Below are 24230 nucleotides of genomic sequence, written 5' to 3' on the forward strand. Positions count from 1 at the left end.
CTACATTGCCTGCTTCTCTAACCCAGGATAGGCTGGCATGTCATGGGCACGTTTTTTACTAGCAGAATCCTTCATATTGGTGCCTGGATCTGTGATTCCATCGGTATAGGGAGATCCCAGGGAGGAGACTTCCTCTTCAGTGCTGATCAGCCACCTAGGAGCCTCCAGAGTTGTCTGAGGGCAGCAAGAAGTGATAGGCCCAGGGTCACTCCAGCCAGGGCGTAGCAGAGGCCCAGGCTGCCCCTCCATTGAATTTTTAGAATTGGAAAACCAAAAAAGGCCTTTCTGTGCAAGTCTGTGAGGTGGTAGTTGGTCGTGCCCGTTCTCACCATGTGGCTCAGTGTCAGAGACTTGAACTCTGCTCTCCCAGGCTGGATGGTAGAGCTCCAAGGTCCACCAGGCCCGCCCTTTATATTCATGGTCACAGCACATAACTCATGTCTGCTCTTGAATCTTTCTGTTTCAGCATCAATTTAGCACCTAGAATGGGCCACCTCACAGAGGCCAATGTTCTTTGGAACTTCTTGGCAAAGGTAGAGGGACAGAGGAGGCGAAGGGAGGGGAAGAAAGTTTTAATTTGCAGCAGGAAAGGCAAAGTCCCCAGGGAGAGAGCTAGAGGCTTGGGGCCAGGGCGTGAACAGTCAGTACAGAAGAAAGGTATAGGGGCAGCTAGGTGGTGCAGTGGATAGAGCACCGGCCCTGGAGTCAGGAGGACTGGAGTTCAAATCTGGCCTCAGACACATAACACTTAAGATGTGTGACCCTGGGCAAGTCACTTAACCCCAACTGCCTCATCAAAAAAAGGGGGGTGGGGAGGCACACATCATTGTCTAAAGTCAGGGTCTAAGGCCGATCAGTTTTCCTGGAAGACCAGGGTGACCTACAGAGACTTCTCCCAACTCTCCACCTCTAACCCTCTTGTGGGCTTCCTGGAGGTGCCAGCCATAGCTTGAAGGCTATGACCTTAAAGAAAACAAGCCTCGGAGTTGGCCTTGATCTTCTGCTCTGCCTCTTGCCCCCAACCCCCTTCTCTTCACTTGGGGCACCACCGGCCCTTGCCTGGACTCCCATCCATGCATCATGGCTTCATCTTCTGACCTGCTCTGGTCTCTTTCTGGACACTGTCATCCCTGTCATTTTCCTGCCCCGAAACTCGTCTGCCTATTGTCTCCAGGAGAAAATGACCATCTCTCTCCAGTGGCCCCAGCTTGCCCTTCTGAGCTGCCGCCTTTCGCTGGGCTCCAGCGCCAAGGCTACATGCCACCCCCTGTCTCCAGACCTCCTGTGTCCCAGGCCTGGGATGTGCACCTTCCTGACCTCCACCTCTCAGAATGCCTGAACCCCACTGTTATTTCTAATGCAACGCATTCTCCCATGTCACCAGCCTCTTCGTGGGGTCAAGTTTCCTCAGTCTAAATCCATCATGAGAGGCAGTGTGGTATAGGGACAGAGTGTAGTCTTGGGAGTCAGGAAAACCTGCGTTTAGATTCCACCTGAGACACTGGTCGCACGATACTGGGCACGTCATCTAACATCTCGGGGCCTCAGTGACCTCTGGGGTGCCTGCTATGCTCCTGTGATCTGTGCTGGGCTGGCACAGTGCTGAGGGCTCGCGAATGCCTGGTCAGGGCAGCTGAACAGGCTTTGTCTGGAGGTTCCTCAAACTTCCAGCATGGCATTGCCATCTTCTGCTTGGCCTAAGCATCACTGGCATCACTTTTGCCTCCCCTTCCCCCAGAGCATGGATCTCAGCTGCCTGCTGACATGGGGGCTGAGATGCAACCTTCCAGGGCCTCCAGCCTGGGCCCAGTCCTAAGGAGCCAGCTCTTCACTTACCCAGGGCTTCCTGACCTGGGCGGCCCCTCTGCCCCAGGCCTCCAGCTAATGGTTGGCTCACCTGCCTGACTGCCTGGGAGGTGGCTGGCCAGGCACCAACATTCACTACTTTTGTGACCTAGGACAAGTCACGGCCTCTAAGCTTCAGCTGCCTCCAGTGGACACAGTAACTCACAGGGCCCCTTTCAGCACCTGACCCCCTGGTACCCGACATCCCACAGCCACTCAAGGGAGGCCTTCTGAGTAGCTGTTCTCCACCCCGCCCAGCCAACCAGCCCTGCAGATGCCCGAGTGAGCTCTGGAGGATGGAGAACCGAACAGGCCGGCGAGGCGGCCCCCTGCTCCCCCTGTCCCTGGGCTGCAGAGTCACACAAGCTTGGGGGACATGAGTCTTTATTGGCACGGCTTGGGGGGGCTACAACACCAGGCCAGGGCCAACCTGTAGGTGGCAGTCATAGGGGGCCAAGGGGCAGTTTCTTTCAGCATTTCACAAACTGATGAGTGACCTCGTAGATTCCCACCGATTCCTGGGCTTTTTCATCGTAGTCTGTCCAGTCCTGGGAAAGGAGAGGAGCATGAGGCAGCGGGGACCCTCCAGGGCTTCTCTACCCCTTCTCCACAGCCTCACTCACAGTGGGTAGGCCTCGAATGTGAGGTCAGAGAACCTCCCTGCAAGGCCTCATGGGCAGGTTAACAGGGAATCCACCATCTGCTCAAAGCCCAGGTCCAGGCGGAGGGAGAAGGCGGCTCCTCAGAGAGCGGGCCCTGGGCCTACACCTTCCCGGCTGGGTGACCCGGAGTCAGTCCCTTCACACCCCTACTCCCCTCACCCAGGGTAACCACAGGAGTCAGGATTCTACAGTGCTCACAGGACCAGAGAGAACCGGGAAAAGCTATTGGGGGGGGAGGGGGTCCCTGCAATCATTCTCCACCGTTCTTTCATACCAGACACCCCCCTCCCCAAAGGGATAGGTGAGCCATCCCTGACAGAGTATGATGCACCCCTCTCCCATGGTCCACCTCTCTGCCAAGGGGCCACATCGTGTGAAACCACAATTCAATCCCCTCAAGCTTACAGCCCAGGAAACTTAGGCCTGGGGACCGTGCTCAGGTGGGGGGCGGAATGGGGACCAGACCCCAGCTCTCGTGGTGCCCAGCCTCATCCTCATTCTTCATGTGGCAGACTTGCCCAGCAGCAGCACCTCCCCCTCATGGAGGAGCCCTCCACACGCGGCATCGTCCCCGTGGACCATACCTTTTCAAGCAGATTGATGTCGCTGAAAGCTGTCCCGGTCTCTGTGCCCTCAGCAGCAAAGCCAGCCTGGGTAGAGCCAGCAAACAGCTGGTGAGCTTGGGTCAGGGGCCTTAGGGACGTGGTCCTACTCACAGAGCCATACAGTATTTGAATGGGAAAACCAGAAGGAGCTCTAGAAACCATCTGGCTCGAGCCTGTGCTTTTACAGAGGGGGAAACTGAGGCCAGAATTGTCCCTAGCCCCGAGGTCACCCACTGCACCTCCCTGCCTCTCAAATGTCCTCTGAGAACCTGGTGGTGCCCCTTCGGCTCCCAGCGTCCATTCAGCCTAGACCCAGAGGCCGGCCGTGGTCTTCTGTGTGCTTCTGTCTGTTCTAAATCAGCTCCGGCCTGAATCAGTTCTAAATGGCTAGACTTTTTATACTGGCCTGCTTTGTTCTGTAAATAGAGTCTTACTGTCACCTTCCTCCCTCCCTCCAATCACACACACCTTGAACCACCATGCACCCCTGCCCCCACCCCTGGGCTTCTGTCTGTGCCCCCAGCACCTAGTATAATGCCCTGCACACAGGAGGTGTCTGATAAATGCTGAATTCCACTTGTTGTCGTGAACAGGGGCTCTTTCCTTCTCCCTGTACGTGTTGGGGCTTTGTGGATGCTCTCTAGTTTGTCTGTACCCAGCTCTCTTCACAGTTCTGGGGGCTGTGCAAACACTGCTCCAGGAGGACAGTGACTGTGGGGGTGGGGCTGCAGTGCCTCCGGTCTCCCAGTGCCAGCACCCAGCAGCCAGAACGGGGTGGGGGGGGTGCACCACCTACCTGGGGCTGGAAGTCCACAGGCTCCAGGCCCCGACATTCAAACTCCACGATTGTCTTGAACTTCTCACTGTCTTCAGCCTGAGTGAGGGAGAGGTGGAGAGACAGGAGTCAGCCCTTTCTCAGCTGCCTGAGGTCGGCAAAGGATTGTCCCCCACCCTGGCCAGCAGGGCCACCTGTAGACAGTGACTCTCCCCCAAGGAAATCGGAATCACTGGGTCATGGGACTCGATGTGGATGGGACCAGAGAGGTGACCACCAGCCCCTTCCTGTTACAGATGAGGAAACTGTGACCCAGAGAGGGTGAGTGACATGTCTGAGGTCACACAGGCACGAAGTGGGATTTGCACCCAGACCACAGTTCCAGACTCGGGTCCGTTCTCCTCTCCTCTCCTCTAGCACCTCCTCCCTGTCCGCTCTTAGACAGTCCCATCCTCCCCCTGGGCCCAGTGAGGCCTGAAGCAGAATGAACACCTGCTTCTGGAGGCCTGGGGTCTACTGCTGACTGATCATTATCTCCACTTTGCAGGTGAGAAGTCTTAGGACTACGGAAAGGAATGAGCACACCACCCTCACAGGGTTCTGGGGCAGCTGCCCCCCCCAGCCCAGGGGCAGGGTCACACTCACATTATATGGCTTGATGCTGTTGCTCAGAATGTCTGAAAGGAGAAGAGAAGGTGAGGCCTCTGGCCCCTGACAGCAAATTACTGCTGGCTGCTGACACTGCCCCGGAACACGGGTCCAAGCCCCCCCAGGGCCCCTGCTGGCCTTGCTCTTCTCTGCCCGGGCAGCGCTGCCACATACCCTCTGGGCTCCTCCTCTCGGGCCCCAAGGGACACAGATTCCCCCCTCCTCTCCTTCTGGGATCAGCACAGATTATTAACAGGCAGAACCAGGCCTGGCTCCCCTCAGCCAGCACTGGAGTATCTCCCGATGTGCCCAATGTGCCAGGCTCTGTGCTGGGCACCGGGGCCATGAAGATAAAAGCAAATTCAACCCTGCCTTCCAGGGATGCCACAGATACTGCTCAGTCACACTAAGAGGGGAAGGGGCTTGTGCTCTAGGCTGGGGGTAGTCTCGCCAAAGCCCAGTGAGATGTGTCATGATGTAGACAAGCATGGGCAGGAGGGGCACGGAATCAGTGTGAAAGGGGAGGCAGCAGCCCCCCAGGGAAAGGCTTTGGGGGCAAAGCTGAGGAAGTTCCACTGGATCCTGAAAGCAGCAGGAAGCCTGAGGCCTTGAGGAGCAGCGGGGTGACAGCTGGTCACTGGGGGCTTTGGGATCCCTTTCTGTAGGCGTGGGGAGGGAAGAATGAACAGGTTTCCTTTGACTCCCCCAGCCCAGGGACCCCCGTCTCTCTGATTCCTGTCACTCACAAAGTACCTACTGTGTGCTGTGGATACAAAGGATGACAACAGTCCCTGCCTACGAGGCACTCACAGTCCATTGAGGGAGGAGAGTGTGGAGCAGCAAGATGCAGACAGGATCAATGACACGGGGCTTGCAGTCTCAGAGGGAAGGCCTGGGAAAGCCTTCCTGGGGCTTGAAGGAAGCCGCAAGGTGGAGAGCACTGCAGGCTTGGGGCACAGCCAGTGCAAATGCCCAGAGTCTGGAGAGGGAGAGTCTTGTTTGTGGAGCGGCCACGAGGCCGGTGTCCCTGGACTGAAGGAAGACTGGAGAGGTGGGAGGAGGCCGGGTCATGAAGGGCTTTCGAGGCCAAACAGGATTTGATCTTGGAGGTGATAGGCAGCCACTGGAGTTTACTTGGGGGACAGGTAGCTGGGGGGGAGCCTGACCCAGTCAGTGCTTTAGGAAAATCCCGTTGGTGGCTGAGTGGAGGATGGGCTGAAGCAGGGAGAGACTCAAGGCAGGTGAACCCACCCGATGGGAGGAGGGCCTGCCCTGGAGTGGGGGCAGGATCAGAGGAGAGAAAGAGGCGCCTGTGAGGGATGGGGGACTTGGCAACACACGGGGGTGTGACTAAGGAGTCGAGGTGCCTGGAAGCTCATCGGCTCCCTCAACCGTAACAAGGAATTCCGAATTGGGGAGGGCTTCGAGGCAGACACCAAGCTCAGCTTTGGGGATGGTTGGTGCGGAGGTTTTCAAGGGCTGGGGCCTCTGGGGGCCTGTCCTGTTTGTCCTGTCTCCACAGGGACGGGAAGCCCCCTGAGGGCACAGACAGTGTCTAATTGACCCCTGGAGCTCCCACAGCCCTGGGCATGAGGCTTGATGAAGGAAGGGTGGGCAGGTAGGCCCGTGTTTCCAGAATCTAGCTTTGGGTGGAGCCTGATCAGTGCCAGCAGGTTTTAGTCCGAGCCTGTTGCCCCCATGAGGGTCTCCCAAGTACCTACCAATGGAGTTGTCCCGGGAGCACAGCTTACATTTCTGCACCATGGTCGCAGAGCCCCGGCCTCCCTTCAGGGGAACACTGTCCTGCAAAGTTACAAAGGAAGCCAATCAGCAGCTTCAAAAGCAAAAGAGGAAGAGGGGCCAGGGAGGGGTGGGGGAGCCCCCTCCTCTGGGGCCACACAGTGGAGGCTTTCTGTCGGCACCTGAACTCGTGGGCAGTGTGTTAGGATGCAAAGCGAATCAGACCTCAACAATCTGCCCCCAACCTGGCTTTATAATCCAAAAATAAATCTCCCCAGAGCCATCCATGACAGGCATCTGTGAGCTTGTTTACAAAAGATTCTGATAACTGTATTTCAATAGAATTGGTTTGCCTTGTAATCAATCTTATGTATTTTACTTGATGCATTTAAAAATGACTCTGAGAAGGGTCCACTGGCTTCATCAGAACAACAGCGCAGGGCTCTAGGATAGAAAAACAGTCAAGAACCTTCATTCTGTAAAGGCTCCCATGCTGCCTGGTCAAGTTCCCCATAGCAGCTGCTCCAGACCTTTTGAGCCACTGCATGTTCTGCTTTCTAGCCCAGACACCTTGGACAGCTCTTCCAGGTTAGGTTCAGATTCCCTAACTCCCCTCTTATTCATTTTTATCAATTACTTATAAATGGGGAAGTCCCTGACTGTACCCCGCCCCCAAAGAGCTTTGTAAACTATCAAGGAAGATTACCGAGGACGAACAAGGGGGCAAAGCAGAGAAGCCGAGAGTCAGAAGGGCCCTTGGGGCATCCGATCCCAACCCAGACCTTCAGCCCAAACCTCCTCAGCAGCTTCCCTCAGGAGGTCCATCCAGATCACAGATGAGAAGACCCACGCCTTACAAGACACTTCATTCCAGTTGAAATCTACATCCTTGTAATTCTCAACCATCATGCCTAGGTCTGTCCATGAAAAGTCTAACTCCTCCATCATGTGAGATATTTGTAAAGCACTGAGCGTATGGCCTGGCACATAAGAGGTGCTTAACATACTGAAGCCCCCCAGGTCCTTGGCCACGGCCATCCTGCCTCCCCACCTCCCAGATCTGGTCTTCTGCAGGTGCAACGCCCCAAGGTCTCTGACCTGGTCTTCTTCCTGTATGGGTTCCCATCCTATGCCTCTCCTCTGGACCTTCTGTAGCTAATTAAAATCCCCCTACAATGTGTCATCCAGAACTGAGCACAAACATAGCTTCTGGGTGTGTCTGATCAGGGCAGAGGACAAGTGGCCTACACTGGATTGAGTTTAGCTTCGAAATGCGGGGGTCGGACCAGATCTCTAGGGTCCCTTTGGGGAATAATCCTACGCTGGAAGATCAGCCCAAGCTTTTTTGGCAGCCGATTCTCCGAGGTGCCACAGAGGCATGCAAACCCCCAGATCTCTTTCTCAGGCACCGTGCTGCAGGCTCAGCTCTCCCCTTCCCAACTCTGCTTTTATCAGTCAAGCAGAGAGGCCAATCTTGGGGGTTCTCTGCTCACTGTCTCAAAGCTGCAAGGGTGTCCTTGTACAAGGATGTATAAAGATGGGGAGCTCGAGGGACTTAGGGACCACCCACCCACACCCAGCTGTAGGTCAGGGGGACTCTGTCAACATCATAAGGTCAGGATTTGGCAAACATTCAGGGTGCAATGTAAAGTCGGCCCAGGGGCTGCTGCTGACTCTAATTTGGGGGTTCTTCGCGTGACACCAGGTCACTGAAGGTCACAATCCCCTGGACACAAGTCCGGCTACCATCTCACGGGAGGCCCTGTCTGCAGGGTCCCCTCCACCCTGGGGGGCCTCCCTCCCGCTGGGCAGGGCTGGGGGTGCCCTGCCCTGGGGCCGGCGCTGGGAGTCTCACCATCAGCCGGATGTACTGCCACTTCTCTGACACCTCCCCGCAATTGCCGCATTTCATCTTGGGGAAGAGGAGGGAGAGCCGCTGGTCAGTGGCCAAAGGCCCGGGGCGGCCTGGCAGAGCGCAGTAGTACAGAGCCTCTCCCCGCCCCCCCTGCCGCCCCGCCCCCAGGTCCCTGCCAGCTTCACTTTAGACCACGCCCCCACAGAAGCGCATCCGCCTGCCCTCTGGCCCCGCCCCCTGCGCTAGACCACGCCCCCAGGGCCCCACCTTAAGGTACCAGCGGAAGTCGTCACCCACAGGCCGCAGGTGAGTCACGTTCTCCAGGGTGGCCTTGAGCTGCAGCCCGATCTTCTGTGCGGGGCGGGAGACACGAGGCTCGGTCCCGGCCGCGCCCCCTCCCGTCCCCCCGGTCCTCCCCCTTCCATTCCCCGACCCGCATCCCCGCCCCTCCACCCTCCGGCCCTCCAGCTCACCCCCATGGCTGGCCTGAGCCGCGATGGTCTCCGCGAGCGCGCTGCTTTCCGGCCTGGCGTAAAAGCGCCGCCGCCCGCTCACGCTGCGCCTACACGCATGTGCAGCGTTAGGCGAAGGGGCGGGGCCTGTTACCCAGGTAACCGAGAGGCGTCTTCCCCCTCCCCAGGGTGAAGGAAGCACTCAGGTCCAGGTCTCCAAGGTCCTCCATAGTTATCCGGCTAATTCTAGTGGCATCAAACTTCTGGCGTTTGTCACAAACCTTAACGCAGCAGGAGCAGAAGAGGCTCGCGCTCTGGCCCTGGGCACTAAGTCTCCTCCAATGCCTCACTTTGCAGATGAGGAAACTGAGGCTCAGAAATGTCCAGTGCCTTGAGTCCGTGGGTACTGGGAAAATGAGTGTGGTGCCCGGGAAGTGCTTGTTGGGCTGAAACGTTTATTCATAACCTCATCAAATATCTTACGGCAAACTTTAGGACATGCCAAGACTCATGCCTCATCTGCAAAAGAGATAGAACCACTGTTCTGTCTCCCTTGGTGGACTGAGCCACCTCCTCTCCTTGGCATCCAGGCCAAGCCTGCCCTTCGCCACCTTTGCCTCGTTACTCCTGGTTCTGCCCTTGGACACCAACTTCCCTCCATCGTTGAGAATGGATTGTAAAGTGCTTTAGGACAATGGGAGAAGGGACAGATCCCTCTCAGCCAGGGGGAGTGAAAGCAGGGATGACTTCATGGCAGAAGCAGCCTCTGGCAGTCTTAGAGCCAGAGGTTTCGTTAACAGGGGATGAAGATGCCACACACTCTAGGCTTGAGGACTGCCACTGGCAATTCACAGAGAGGGAAAAAGGCACACTGAGATCAAGGCAGAGCTAGACATCCAGTGTCATGCAGATCAAAGCCACCAAAGGGACGCTGCAGACTTCTGAAAGGTCAAGGCAAGGTGTCTGTACTTCCGACTATACATGCAAACAGGCCAGGGAAGGTGCTTTTAGAGGCGGTATGGACTGGACACGGCCTGGAAAAGGGAGACTTGAGACAGTGAGACAGTCACTGCAGAAGTTAATAGATGAGAGATGAGGCCCTAAACTCAGTTGTGGGTAGTTTTTCTTCAGAGAAAACAGCTGAGATGACACAAGTAGCATCTGCAGGATGTGTTTGGGGAGGGGGAGAATGAAAGATCACTCTGAGCCCAGGTGAGCCCAGGAGAAATAAGCAAGGTGGGGAGGACATATTTGGGGAAGGAGAATGTGATGGGTTCAGTTTGAGGTACTTTTGGACTTCAGTTAGGACATTGGGTCTGTACACACAGATTGGAGGAAGCGGCAGCAAACGCTGGGCCCCATCTCCATCCAGGGATAAATAGGCGGCCTGCAGACCAGCCAAGGTGAACCCACTGAGCAAGAAAGATGGAAGACAGAAGAAACAGCCAGACAAGTGGAAGAAGTAAGCAGAAGGAGCAGCATCCCCAAACCCAAGGGACCATCAAGGGTGGGGGCCAGCAGGGTCCAACAGGGTAGAAAAATGAGGACTAAAAAGACCACTGTATTTCACAATTCAGATTCCATTAAGGTGCCCTCAGTGGAAGCCAGACTGCACAGGCTGAGGAAGGAGTGGGGAGGAGGCACCAAATACAGAAAGTGAGAAAGGCAGGGTCAAGGGAAGATTCTTCAAGGCCAGGGGAAGACCTGAGGATGGATTTAGGAGGTGAGAAGAGGAGAGAGTGACGAGGAGGGAGAGGTGCAGTGCTGGACCGACCAGCTCCCAGACAGGGAGGGCCCATGATTGGGGATACAAGGAGCACCACCCTCTGAAAGCAGAGGAGGACTGGGCTCTTCTAGCCTCCCAGTGCACTTCTAGAACAATCTGGATCTTATCCATCCTTGTTGGGGCCTTCTCTTCTGCCCAAGGTGCTCAGAGCACGCCTCGTCTGTCTCCTCTCTGCGCCCAGCACAGAGGCCTGTACACAGCAGGCACGCTACACTGGCTAACTGTCCAGACCCACTCCCTGATCTCGGCTGCAAAACGCAACCGTCCAGTGCCGTACACCCTTCTTGGGTAAGGAACCCAAGCCGCACAGCCCTCATGTCACAGTGCAGGGTCCCCAAACTGCCAGCTGCTTCCAGCCAGAAGTCCCACGCTGTCACAACTCGAGGCCCTCCAGGACCAGGCTGCAAAGGTGACACTAACAAACTCTCTATTGGCCTACATCTTTATTAAAGACAATCACTTAGACAGCATGTAAAAAAATACTTTCCTAGTTTACACAAAAGTCTTCTGACATTAGGACTGAAACACCACACACCCAAGCACACAGAAAAAGTGAAACGCCCCAGCCTAGATAGGCTTAATCTTGAAATGCAAGCCGATAAGGCTGAAGACCAAACACTTCAGGTCCTGGACCAGGTAATAAAACACTCGCAAACCTTCGGGATCCCTAAAACACAAGGAAAGACGTGTTAGACCCTGGATTCAAGGCACAAAAGGCAATCTTCTCTGGCTCACTGCCTAGGGCAGAATCTGCCCAGAGCTACTGAGGCTGCTGGGACGAAACCTCGAGACAGACATCCTCATTTTGATCTGAACTTAGGCTAACCCTCCAATCTTATGTTTAACCTATAACTGAGGGGTTTCCTAGTGATGCTATCCACATAAATGGTCTAGGATTGCTCCTACAGAGGAGAGGGGCCTAAGCTGTGCAGTAACAGTTAACAGGTGGCTAATTTGTAGATGCAAACATGGGGAGGAGGGAGGAGGGAAGAGAGCTCAGGGGCCTCTGAGGAAGCTGGCTGCATCTAGGCTGTGTATGGCAAGGAGCCTGGAACCTGGCTTTGGGGGCAGGACAGAGTGGTGAGCTCATGCTTTCTAGGCCTGAGCCAGAGGGGAAGAGCCTCCTTCCCATTGTCAGGCAGCAAAAGCAGAGTGGCCAACAGCCACCCTTGGCAGCGTGCCCAAGGCCTCCCCCTGGCAGGCCTGTTACCGGGCCCCTGGCTAGGGATGGGCTCATGAACGCCTTCAGTTCCTCCCTGGTAGTCTTTCTAGCACTGAGGATGCAGAAATATCCCACTACCAGGAAAGGGCCCAGAGGTTATACTCCGGGCACCTCAGCACATGGAAATGGTCAGCCTCATTGTCTGCACCCCACTCCATGACCAGTGTGGGCTGCACCCACCCATGCACAAGCAGCAGTGGCAGGCAGACTTACTTGGACTGGTTCACATCTATAAGGGAGCCAATTTTGGATGTGGTAAAAGAAATGTGCTCGTCTCCAATCACAATTTCAAGCTCCTGAAAAGGAAGTTGAACAAAAAAAGTTTATCAGAAAACTGATTATCCAGAGTCCAGGCCCTGCCTGATCATATCCACGCCAGCCAAGACAGAAAGAAGCCAGACTTTCCCAGTGATAGCCAGTATGTCACTGTGTGGAGGGACCTTGGCTCTGGGCCCAGGGTCAGGAGGGACCCAGGCTCTGGGCCCAGCCATAGGAGGTACTTGAGCTGTCATGAAGGGACAGATGGAGTCTGTGAGGTGGAGGTGAGGAGGGAGGGCATTCAGGGTTGGAAGAGATAAGAGGGGGTGGAGAGAGGGGAAGGCAGTGCTTTTTAGTGGGAACAGGTGTGATGTCATGGAAGTAGGTGTGACAAAGTTGGATTTGAGGAATGAGGGAGCAATCCAAGATGGTGGATGTGAACCTTCCAATGGTGCCAACTTCCACAAAGCCATTTGCAACATCTGGGCCTCAAGTTTCCTCAGAGAACGGGAGCCAGCATGATATAGGGGAAGAAATATGACTTTAGAAACAGAGGGGCCTGGGTTCAAATCCTGGCTGTGCCACTTGCTGCTTATATGAGCCCTGAATTCAGTCTCTATGGACTTCAGTTTCTTTATCTGAAAAATGGGGCTATTAGAGACAATCCCTCCCTTCATGAGCCAAATCTACAATCTTGCAACTGGATCGTCTCCAAGGCCCTTCCCAATCCAAATACTAGTCAACACAAACAAGAATAAAGGGGACCACAGTTTCAGTGGTTTCTTGACATTTAAATCTTATGTCGTGTTCTACAGAAAGTTCTTACCAGAATAAATGCCTATTATACGGAGTCATGCTAGTGAACACGTTGGTGTCTATGTTGAAAAACAGAAGCAAACATGGACCATACATTAATTTGGCAATTCCATTTTCCTAAATCAAGAAGTGGTATACAAGTGGGTGGGGGTACCCCTGGCCTGGTCCTGGACCCTCTGTTTTCTCTCTCAAGGTGACCCCATCAATTGCCATAAGTTTAACTCTCATCTCTATGCAGACACCTCCCAGGTCTAGAGATCCAGTCCTAGACTCCAGGTCTGCATCACCAAATGCTTTAAAGGGCCTTTCCACATGCAGGTGCCATAAGCAACTCAAAGTCAACATGTCCAAAACAGAACTCATCCTCTTACTCCCCAAACTCCCCCATTACTGCTGAGAGCACCACCACCCATCCAGTCACAAAGGTTCACATCCGCCACCTTGGATTCCTCCCTCAAATCCGACTTGGTCACTTCTACATCCATGGCATCTCACACCTGTGCCTACTTCAAACCACTGCCTGCTCCTCTCTCCCCCCCCCGCCCCCCCAACCTCTCTGTGCCTGGAATGCCCTCCCTCCTCACCTCTGCCTCACAGACTCCCTCTCTCCTTCATGACCACTCAAGTACCAGTGTCTACCCAAAACCCTTCTGGATCCCCTTGACTGTTACTGCTGTCCTGCTCCTCAAACTCCCTTGTACACAAACTGCTCTGTTTACTTGTGTTTATTCCCTTTACGTTGCCATACATCTTTATCTCCCCTGTCATACCTCCACTGTTTCAGGTAAAATGTAAGCTGCTCACAAGGAGGGATTGTTTCCTTCACTGGATTGATAAAAGACTAACTGAAAACAGCTGTCTAAAAGTCACCCGCCCTGAAGAGGCGCGACCCCTTCGGCCCCCTCCCCCCTCACCTGCCGGCCCACTCTGTCAGGCGGAGGCCACAAAGCATCGTCTTCTTTCGTGACCTCACTGTCGTCAATGATTCTCTTCAGTTCTTCCATCACACTCTTATGGACATAAGCCTACAAGTGAGCCAGAGAACAAAGTCTGCCCTGGCCTACAAGGGGGCCCGCTTCTCCGACTCTCCCTGTACCCCAGCCTGGAGACTAGGGGATGGAGGACCCTCCCAAAGCTCTCACCTCTTTTCTGATCATCACATCATTCTTATAATTGCTATTGTTGGCATAGCGCAGTTTTCCTATAAGGAGTAAAAATCACGTTCAGTTTACAAAAAAAAGAAAAACAAAAACAAAACAACCTGGTAAGACATAGAGGAGCGAGCTGCCGAACTGGCAGGAAAACAGTAGCCAAGATACTCAGAAATTCCACCAGATGAAAAAGGAGGGGCCAGTCGAACCCTTGGCCTCAGCTGCCCACCTGTAAATGCCCAGCAAACAGCTGACAGGCGAGAGGAGCTGAGCCTGAGCTCACCAAGCCACGCTGCCTGCAAAAGCCTGAATTATCCCAAAGACGGATGGAGAGGAGAAGACACATCTGCTTACTGGCTGGTCTTTATTAACTCCCAGGGAGGAGCTCCCTCTTCCAAAGCAGATAGCCTCTCCCCACCTCCAAAGCAGCTCTGCAGCTACGGAGCCAGGCTGTTGTGGGCAGGAGCTTTGTGTGCCACAAAAACACCATCATGGGAGGAAAGCCCGAGCCAGAATCGGGGTTCAAGTGAAGCTCGGCAAAGGAGCCCACCGTGTATGGACAATCCTATAGCACTTTAAGTGCGCAAAGTACTTCACCCACAGCATCTCCTCACCACCCCAGGAGGAGGGGGCATCATCACCCCCTTTTACAGAAGAGGAAACTGAGGTCCATAGACCCTCCCTACTCCTTAAACCTGCAAACCAATAATCCCTGACCCCGCACTGCCAGGGGTGAGGGGCCTTCAGCCCATCCCGTGGGGGCTGGCAGCGTCCTAGGAAAGCCAAGCTGCGGTCCCCAGCCAGCCCCCTACTTCCCCTGCGTTCATTCTAGTCTGGGCTCCCCCCTACACCCCAGGACCCTCCCCTCACCCCTCCTCCCCCGTGTCTCCTCTAAGCGCAGCCTCCCTCACCCCTCCTCTCCCGTGCCCCCCCAGTCCAGCCCCCCCCGCACCCCAGGACCCTCCTGCCCCCCCCAGTCTGGGCCCCCCCTTCCCCCCTCACCGTCTGGCCGAAACTCGAACTCCAGGAACTCGTGGCCGAACTTGCCCTTGTGCCCCACGTAGTAGCGCAGGTAGAAGTCGCTGGCCATGGCCGAATCTGTGGGACGCGCCGAGGGCCGCACGGCCGCCGCCACCAATCTGAGGGCTCCTCTTTCGACCAGGGCGCGCGGTACTGACGTCACAAGCCAGAGCCCGAGGCCTCGCCCTTCTCTTCCGCCCGCAGGCTGGCCCCGCCTTCCCCTATGCGTCACCGCCCCGGTCCCGCCCACGAGCTAGGCGCGAGGAGGCGCATGCGCGGCAGGAAATGTCATGTTGGGCTTTATCTATGGCCTGGGAAACTTTGGACAGCTTTCTGGGGAGCATCCCTAGCCCCCTCTGGTGCAGCCCAGTCGGTCCCAGCGAAGGAGGAACGACCTTTCCCTGCTCTCCAGTCTTGGACTGGATATCCCATAGACATCTTAAACTCAACATGTCCGCACCAAACTCATTCGTTTTTCCCCAAAACTGCCCCTTACCTCACTTCTCTATTACCGTAAAACGCACCACCCCTTTCCAGTCCCCTAAGCTCAAAGCCATCCACGAAGGGGCGACGTGGGAGGGAAAGAAAATTTAAATCTCAAAATCTTATGGAAGTGAATGTTGAAAACTAAAAACAAATAAATTAATTATCCAAAAAAAGTGTGCACTGTGAGCCCTTGGAAATTGGCAAATGCCACAAACCAGGACTAGACTTATTGTTTTGTTGGGTGTCTTTTCTTTAGAAAGTGACGCAGAACACGACGATGATTCAGATTCAACTTAAAAGTGTGTCGTGTGTTCATACCCCCCCCCCCAGCCTGAACCAGTTGCTAAACATGTGTGAGCACACGGCTGACCACAGACCCAGAGCTGGAGAGAAAGAAAATGAAGGCAAGTCGTCCCCAGGCTCACAGGCTCAGAACCGGGAGAGTCCTCCGAGGCCCTCTGGTCTATCTCCCTTTTGTCCAAAGGAGACGCTGAGGGTTCGTTTTCTAAAAGAATTCCCAATAAAATTCTTCAAAGACTGTGATATCCAAACACGTGTAAAGAAGTCAATGTACAGAAATGAGATTTGGATGCACCTTCTCAAGAACACTGCTAGTAGATAACATCGAGGTGGCCGGGTGGCACAGTGGGCAGAGCAGTGGACTCGGGGTAAGGAAGACCTGAGGTCAAATCTGGCACCAGACACTAACTGTGTGACCTCGGAAGTCTCTTCACCTTTCTCTGCCTCAGTTTCTTCTACTGTAAAATTGAGAGGGGTAATAGTAGCACCTGCTTCCCAAGGAGGGATTATGAGAATCAAATAATATTTGTAAAGCACTTTGTAAACCTTACGATGTTATATAATATATTATAGTATATAATTATATAATATTATTGTATATAATAATTATGTGTTATGTGTATTGTTATAATATAATAGTTATTAAGCGGCATCTATAGACATATATGTATATACATGTATAGATGTATATATACATACACATATGTATATGTGTTTGTATATATTACATGTGTGTGTAAGGTGAATTTTAGCATGTGTAAGGAGGATTGGGTTATTCCTTTTTAGATAATAGTTCCAGGATCCATGGCCAAAATAGATAATAATTCCCACAAAGTGTTATTGAAAACATCTCCACCACATTTGCGAAGTGAGATATAGGCATGACATAATGTGTGCCTGCACTGTGCTAGGTCATGCAATATTGCTAAAGTTAACCTGTGAGCTTAGTGTTGGCAAGATGCCTTCTTTGTCTGTTGCCCTATAAAGCAAGTGGGCACTGGTCAGTGAGTGGGGAACCCATTTTGGGGATTTGGGTAACGATAGGCCCCCATCAAGGCTTAGGAGATCTTGGGGAGCTGTACTCCTATTCTCGTCTGCTGCTGCCAGAAGTGTGATTAGAGAAGGCTGCAGGAGCTTGAGCTCCCATTATTGGCACGCCCTTTGAGCAGACTAGACTAAAGTAAGCTTATTTAACCCCTCCGAAGGTGTCATCCCGTCTGACCGAATCAAAAGTGAACCTCTGCTAGAATACCTGTTGGTGTCAGGAGCCCTCCTGCATTCTCCTGCCCAACAAATGGTGTGTTTACCTGAGAAACATATATGTATATACTATATATGTGTGTATATGTATGTATCTATATGTGTGTGGACATATACATACACATACACACACATATACCCTGTTATTAAGTAAGGAATGTAAGTATCTTTTTTTTAATGCCCTTTTTAAGGAAAATTTCTTTCCAGTAATTGGACTGATAAGGGAATTAACAATAATATAAACCAAGGAAAATAGAATTACCCTCCCACCTCGAGGTTCTGTGATCCTTCGATGCCTCAACAGGCAGCATCACAGTCGTGACAAGAGCTACAACAGTTGGTCCCTTTATCATGAGTCCCATCTTTGTCCAAGTCTCACATGTTTTCCAAACGTAAATTATCAATAGAGAGAAAATACGTAAGTGTATAAAAGGGAGAATGTGACCCATTGCTTCGATTTAAAAATCCACTGGCAGGAAGTTGTGACGTGTTGGCCGTAGTCTGCGTTTCTTCTGCGATCACCTTCTACTTGGCCGCCCTCTTTATGTTCTCTCTCTTTTCCATCATGTCCTTTCCGTGTCATCCTCTTCATATCTGTACAGCACTTAGCACAGCACCTGGCACGTAGTAGGCACTTACGTGCTTGTTCCTTTCCCCTCCCTCCTCCCACGTAGCTGCCAAATGTGCACTCTTCCTAAAGCACAGGGCTGACTAGGTCAATCTCCTGCTCAGGAATGTTCAGTGGCTCCCTGCTGCCTCGTGGATCCCCCCCAAACCCCTTGGTCAGACAGCTATCTTAAGCTCCTCACAGTAGGGCTCTAGCCCACCTTTTTTCCTGTTCATTGAGAAGATGCTTCAGTCCTTTAAGGGGCGAGAGCCACTTCTTAGAAGCACATCCCACCCCCAAGCTTGGCCAGTGACTTTCAAAAAGAAAACTTTGAGCAATATCGCCTTTGTAAAACAAAGCGGGGTCCCCCCCCCACATCATCACACTTGATACACCCCACCTTCCCCCTGAACCCTCCTGCTTCAGGTTCCCCCAACTCAGCGTTCCATCGGCCATCCCCTGTCCTTTGCTGCCTGTGACACGGGGCTGCAATGCAGCCCTTCCTTAGCTTGGCCTCTTGGAATCCTTAGCTTTCTTCAAGGATTGGCCCCTGAGCTCTCCCATGTAGGGATGGGAGGAGGGTGCTTTCTTCACTACAAGCTCCAAAGTCAAAGCATTTAGTACACTGGGTCACAGGACTGCTGTGATTCCAAGTCTAAGACTGGAGGCACCCTGTGGCTACTGAAAATGTATTCACCAGGCCTTTCAAGTGCTTCGATTAACACTAGGAATATTGGGTGGATGGAATAAGCATTTGTGAAGCACCTACTAGGTGCCAGGCAGTGTGCTAAGCACTTTACCTCTCAATGTCCCACACCAACCCTGGGAGGCAGGTGCTGTTATTATCCTCACTTTATACTTGAGGAAACTGAGGCAGGCAGAGTTTGAGTGACTTGTTTACTAGGTGTGAGCCTGGGCAAATCTCTAAAGCCAGATCTGAACTCAGGTCTTCTTGACTCCAGACCTAGTCTCTATCCATAGCACCACCTTGCTGCTTCTAACAGTAATAGAGTGTTAGCAATGCAAAGAATCCTCAGGGATTGACCAGTGCAATCCCTTATTTTTCTAGATGGGGAAACTGAGGGAAGAACTGGAAAAGGGACTTGCTTCTGGTCACTAACACTTAGTGGCGGTTAGTCTTAGGACCAAATGTCTCCTGATTGTTTGTGAGAGGTCAGAAGTGGACTCCCTTCAGCTGACCAGGGTGGGGGGAGCCCTGGTGGGCTGAAAGTTCTTTCTGGTTCTGTGATCTGAACAAGAGGATCACAGAACTAAGGAACTTCAGAAACCAATTACCTCATTTTACAGATAAGGTCGCTGAGGCCCGGAGATGCTCAGTGACTTGCCTGAGGTCCTATAGGGAATAAGAGGCAGGATTTGAACTCAGATCTTGTCTCTAGAGCCCAAGCTCTTTCTACTGCACTGCATTCTGTTGGTATTCAATAAACCCAGTCCCAATATGAATACTACCATTGAAGGTACTTTTATACTTCTTTGAAGTATTATATTGGGGTCTTTGGTCTTTGACCAATCAATTCCCAGCCCACGCTCATTTGATATAGACACAGAAGGCAAAGGACAGGTAACTAAGGTGTAGATGTATTGACGTGTTAAAGTTCACAGGTGTTAACACCCATTATCCCTTTATGAAGTAGGAAAAGTTTTCTTGGATTGGATTGGAAATGTGAATGCTACTTTCCTCTGGTCTGGCCTTAACCATTCCTGAGGAAAATGACGCACATGAAAGCATCATCTCTGAGTTTATGGACTGTGCTCTCATTTGGATAAGAGCCTGTGTGAGTGTGCGTGTTCCTGGTGAGGACATCCCGAAGCCGAGGGGGAAGGCCCTTTGCTGCCTCTCCAGAGCCTGGCCATGCAGACTGTAGGGACATTGTCCCCAAAACAGACTCCTCCTTAGACCCTGACCCATCTTCAAAGGAGTACAACCTGGCTCCAGGGGAAGGGCCAGTGATGCCCCAATTCATAGGAAGCAGATTTCTTTTTATCTTCTGTGTTCCAGAGAAGAGCTGGGAGGGCCCTCAAAGTATCTTGGCAGTCCTAGCTGCCCCAGTGCAAGAACCATCTCCCTTGCATCCCTGGTAGTGAGGCTTCCAGCTTGAACAGCTTCACCGACAGAGGGCTCAGCACCAAGAGAGGAGGTGTTGGCCAGTGAAAAATCCAAGGACCCAGAACTCCAGACATGGCTCAGACATTCATAGCCATGAGACCCTGGGCAAGTCCCTGAGCTTCAGTTTCTCCATTTGTAAAATGTAATCACAGGATTGTTGCAAGGCCCAAACGGGCCTCAGACACGGAGGTCATAAAGTGTGATGCAACCATTAAAGCAGACATAGAAATGTCAGAAGTTATTGGTTTTACGACTACATATCTGACAATACAACAAGCATTATTAAAGGCCCACTGTAGCAGCACCTGTGTAAGGTGGTGACGGAGGTGTCAAGTTTAGATACGTTATTCCTTGTCTTTGTAGAGGTGGGGGGCTATGGGTGCTGACACTACCTATATGTCAGACTCAAATGATGTGGTGATTAATAGCTAAAAATAACTAGCATTCATACGGCTAGTACTACGTGCCAGGCCCTGTGCCTTTAAGCACTCTATAATTATTATCTCATTTGATCTCCACAACAAACTTGGGAGGTAGGTGCTGTTTTTATCCCCATTTTACAGAGGAAGAAACTGACGCAAACAGAAGTCAAATGACTTATCCAGCTAGGAAGTGTCTGAAACTGGATTTGAACCCAGATCTTCTTGACTCTAGGCCCAGTACTCAGTCCATTGAGCTACCAGCTGCCCAGTTAGTTTTACTGAAGTCATATTTCTTTTCTTTTCTTTCTTTTTTCTTCTTTAATTATAGGATCATAGATCCAGTGCTGGAAGGAGCCTCTCTTATTTAATTTTTTAAAAAATTTATTTGTTTATGGAGGCAGTTGTGCACCCACCGGGGAATCAGGTTCAAATGCGACCTCAGACACTTAACAACTTACTAGTGGAGTGACCCTGGGCAAGTCACTTAACCCCAATTGCTTCATGTGCCACCCATCCTGTCAGGTGGAGGCCACAAAGCGTTATCATCATTTGTAATCTCACTGTCATCAATGATTCTCTTCAGTTCCTCCATCTCACTCTTGTGGATATAAGCCTAGAAGTGAGCCAGAGAAGAAACCGACCTTTGGAAATACTGAGCTCTGCTGAGTTTGAACTGCCTGCCCAGGCTTTATTTATAGTGCGGAGGAATTTAAGAAGAAAAAAAAAAGCCCTAGGATATTGTCCGCAGGTGATGCTCTTTGTCTCCCCTTGGATCTCCTCCCACCCCAGGTGGGGAAGGGGAGCGGCTGACTGGAGCTTAAGCTGAGAAGACTTTTTGCGGAGTCTGCAGAGTCCAGTGAGCATGCGTGCCTGCAGCCTTTAAAATCCCCTTCCCCTGAAGGAGGAAGGAAATTGGACAGGCTCCTTAGCTGCAGGACTGGAGTTAGGTTTATGCTGCCTTCTCTGTATAAAGAGTTAGCAGTGGAGAAAATATCTTGGGGGGGGGGTTCTTTCTTTCTGAAATGTTTCCTTAAGTTTTTCTCTTTCAAGACTTGAATACTATCTAGTAGTCTCTACATATTTTTAATTTTTGTGTTTTCACTTCCTCCTACAAAAGTTCTCTTTTCCCTCTCCTCAAATAAATAGTCATTTTGTTTCTAGCGGAGATAGTATGAGTATGGGGGTGTAAAATCGGGACCTAGATGGCTAAAGAAGGGCTAGTTTAGAGCCTCAAATATAGTAGGTGCTCAGGAAATATTTCTGTGCGATGAACTTACTTTCTTAGGTCATCTTTCTGGGCCTCATGTTTTCTCACTCTTAAATGATAAATGAAACCTTGACTTTTTTGAGATGTAAATCTTAAAAGCCTAAATACGGGTAGTTGCTGTTTAAAGTTACTTCTCAAATCTCCAACTGCTCATTTGTAAAGAAAGTAATACAGCTTGATGCTTTCTACCCCTTGGGATGGCTGAAGAAAAGGCGCTATAAATCTGAAAACGCTGAAGAAACGTCGGAGTGGGAAGGAGTTCTCTGGGTTACAAATGCTAATGCTGCTTTGTGCACGTTAACCGTAGGAGACTATTCACACAAACATCAAAATCCCTCTTGGTCCTAAATCAGACTAGATGACCTTAGAGCTTTTGGCTAACACACCTTGTGACTTCTATCGAACCTGGCTCTGACAGCGACTTGAGTAGAAAGATTCTACCGGTGCTGTTTAAGCTTTTTATTCACCAAGTAGAAAGCTGAGATTTAGGCTCTCATGACCTTCTATGGATGTCCTCAGATGATGAGTATCGGGATTAGTGCCCAGGTGTTCTTCATTGTGAATCCCCTGGGTCTAACTTCTCTTTCTTATCGTGCTGGACTATATCGTTCTGGAGTAAATCTAAAATTTGGTTTAGAAGGGGGCTGGTGCATTTCACATCCTTATTTTGGGTCAGGAACACAGACTGTAGGCACCTAGTAAGCCTGAGACTTTGGGCTTCGATGCTACTGAAAGAGGTTGAAGGAGCAGAGTTGATCAAGCCTGGAGAAGAGAGATCGTGGGATCGCGTCCTATGGTTACTAGAAGCCCAAGGGAGTCTTGAGCCATTCAAGAGAGCTGTTCGAGAAAGTCTTCTCTCTCGTGAGGGTCTATTAGACTGACCTTACTGATGCCTAAGGTCCTCCAGTTGTAGGAGAAAAGTGAATGTCCAGAAGTGCAAACATTTTCTAGAGATGTGAATAAATGTGATAATATGCAGTGAAAATGGGTGAGTTTTTACAGCATTTTAGAGCAAGTCTGGTGTTGACAAAGCAAGATAAAAATGGCTTCTCTTTATTTTACCTTTTTTTACTAACAAGTCTTAACAAAGTTCACTTAGTGATACTCTTACTTGCTAGTTACTCTTGATAAAATGAGGCAAAGGGGGAAGTATCCCAGCCGTAGCAGAGATTATGCTCTAAGTATAGAATAATGGCTTCCCATAGCCTGTGGTCATAAGTGTTCCCACTTCACTAATGGGTTTGTCCAAGTAGAAGCTACAGACCACCAGCTCAAGGGGAAAGGGAATAGAAATTCAGAATTGAAATTTATTCTCTTGACGTAGGTAAGGTGTTATAAGATGTCTTAGCCGGTTTATGAACCTTGGAGGAAATCTGAGCTATTCTTATCATTCTCATAAGGGTTTCAAGGTGAGCCCAATAAATACAATGAAAAGGTCCTGGTGGAGAATGAGACCATATGGTTGCAGAGAGTAAAAAGATAAAACATAGGATGGGGGAGGAGAGCCAAATCCCACAACAGAAGTGTTAGGAGTAAACATATATCTCAGTACCAGATACCTAAACAGCCTTAAGAGAAGTCATAAGTTAGGATACCATTTTACCCATGGTTGAATCATGAAAAAAAGAAAATATAGCTTAACACCTTTGAACTCAATTTGTATTAACATTGGGGAAAATGAGTGGGGTGAGGAGAAGGTAAACATGTTTGTAGGATTTTCATGTCTTTATTTAGGTCCAGAGAAGTCTGAAAGAGCTTCCTTAAGCTGGAAGCTGAAACGAGTTGGCCTTTAACATTAAAACAGTGACTGCCACGGGAAGAGAGAACATAGCACCAATGAGTTGGAGAAATGCTATTTCTCTCAGTCTCCAGGCCTACTGAGCCTGTTCGTGATCATCACTCTGTGACGGGCCAGGGCCTTGGTTCTTGTTATGATTGTATAAGACCAATGACGAGTCATTTGTTATAGCATCAGGCTTGCAGAAATGTTGGGCTTGAGTCCTCTGCTTTGGAAACTGATGCTTGTGCTCTCCACTAACCAGTCAACGTGGGCTTTTGTCACTAATGATCACGCTGTACTTCAGAAAGCAAGTACTAATGGCAGGCCAGCATTTTTGGGTACAGTAGACCAGTAAACAAATCCTCAGAATTTCTCCTTGGAAATTCCAAGCGCGTTGATGCAGGGGGGAAGGCAACTCGATTACCATGGGTCTAAACAGGAAGTGAACAGTATGGGTTCATGTTGAGCTGTCGGTATTGGATTCTGATGCTGGGAAAGAAGAAAATCGAACGCACAAGCACAAGATATGCTGTGGTTTAGCTAGAGGGAAAGCTAAGGGTCCAGGCATTGACTTTGAATCTCTGGCAATAATGCTTTTCTGAAATGCGTAAAATATCTCCATGGGCAAGTACCTAAATTAGTACCCTACTCTGCTCCCTTTGTTTTCCCCACTGACCTGCAATAGTTAGAGTATCATGAAGATTTGGGGTCTAATGGACTTGGATTCTCATTGTGAGAGTTCACCTTGGGGAAATGTAGCATAGCATGTATTAGTTCTTATAGCCCTCCCATGTCCTTGCTACAGAAAGTCCATCCAGTGTTTGGAGATTTCTTCACATTATCTTAATAGTGTCTAGATGAATATATGGAACTGATGACCATGTTCCAGGTTATTTATCTTTCTAATGCCAAAAAAAAAATCTTATTTTCATTTTGTTTTGGCTGGTCAAAGTGTTCTGTAACAACTTCTGTATAGTGGAAAGAGAAGTGGCTTTGGAATGGAAGGACCTGGTTTTCAAACATAGCATTTCCATTTATATGAATGTGGGCAAATTAATGTCTTTTGTGGTCTGAGTTTTTACCCCTTTGTAAAAGTGGGGGTTGAACTAGTTGGCTTTATAAAGTCCCTTCAGTCTCTAAGTTTA

General features: G+C 50.9%; 2 protein-coding genes across 6 annotated transcripts; both read right to left on the bottom strand.

Annotated features, from left to right (window-relative positions):
- Positions 1–2212: 2212 nt before the first annotated feature.
- Positions 2213–8713, bottom strand: CZIB (CXXC motif containing zinc binding protein). 5 transcript variants are annotated; one of them, XM_020987807.2, is made up of 8 exons: positions 8604–8712; positions 8398–8481; positions 8131–8187; positions 6257–6338; positions 4533–4564; positions 3909–3986; positions 3092–3157; positions 2213–2393 (listed from the first exon to the last, which is right to left on the bottom strand). In XM_020987807.2, the coding sequence occupies exons 1-8, from the start codon at positions 8607–8609 to the stop codon at positions 2316–2318; spliced, it is 483 nt and encodes a 160-aa protein (XP_020843466.1). In that variant the 5' UTR covers positions 8610–8712; the 3' UTR covers positions 2213–2315. The 5 variants fall into 5 exon arrangements, 3 of the variants coding, with proteins under 3 accessions (XP_020843466.1, XP_020843467.1, XP_078012777.1); XM_020987808.2 differs by having other exon boundaries at positions 8398–8478; positions 8604–8688; XR_013487441.1 differs by lacking the exon at positions 2213–2393 and adding an exon at positions 5346–5514 and having other exon boundaries at positions 3144–3157; positions 8604–8713.
- Positions 8714–10796: 2083 nt separating this feature from the next.
- Positions 10797–14995, bottom strand: LOC110209366 (mago homolog, exon junction complex subunit). Its single transcript, XM_020987810.2, has 5 exons — positions 14818–14995; positions 13807–13865; positions 13579–13689; positions 11804–11886; positions 10797–11035 (listed from the first exon to the last, which is right to left on the bottom strand). The coding sequence occupies exons 1-5, from the start codon at positions 14903–14905 to the stop codon at positions 10936–10938; spliced, it is 441 nt and encodes a 146-aa protein (XP_020843469.1). The 5' UTR covers positions 14906–14995; the 3' UTR covers positions 10797–10935.
- Positions 14996–24230: the final 9235 nt, after the last annotated feature.

The sequence above is a fragment of the Phascolarctos cinereus genome, unplaced genomic scaffold (assembly GCF_003287225.1).
Source record: "Phascolarctos cinereus isolate Bilbo 61053 unplaced genomic scaffold, phaCin_HiC Scaffold_5;HRSCAF=322, whole genome shotgun sequence".
Lineage (NCBI taxonomy): Eukaryota > Metazoa > Chordata > Mammalia > Diprotodontia > Phascolarctidae > Phascolarctos > Phascolarctos cinereus.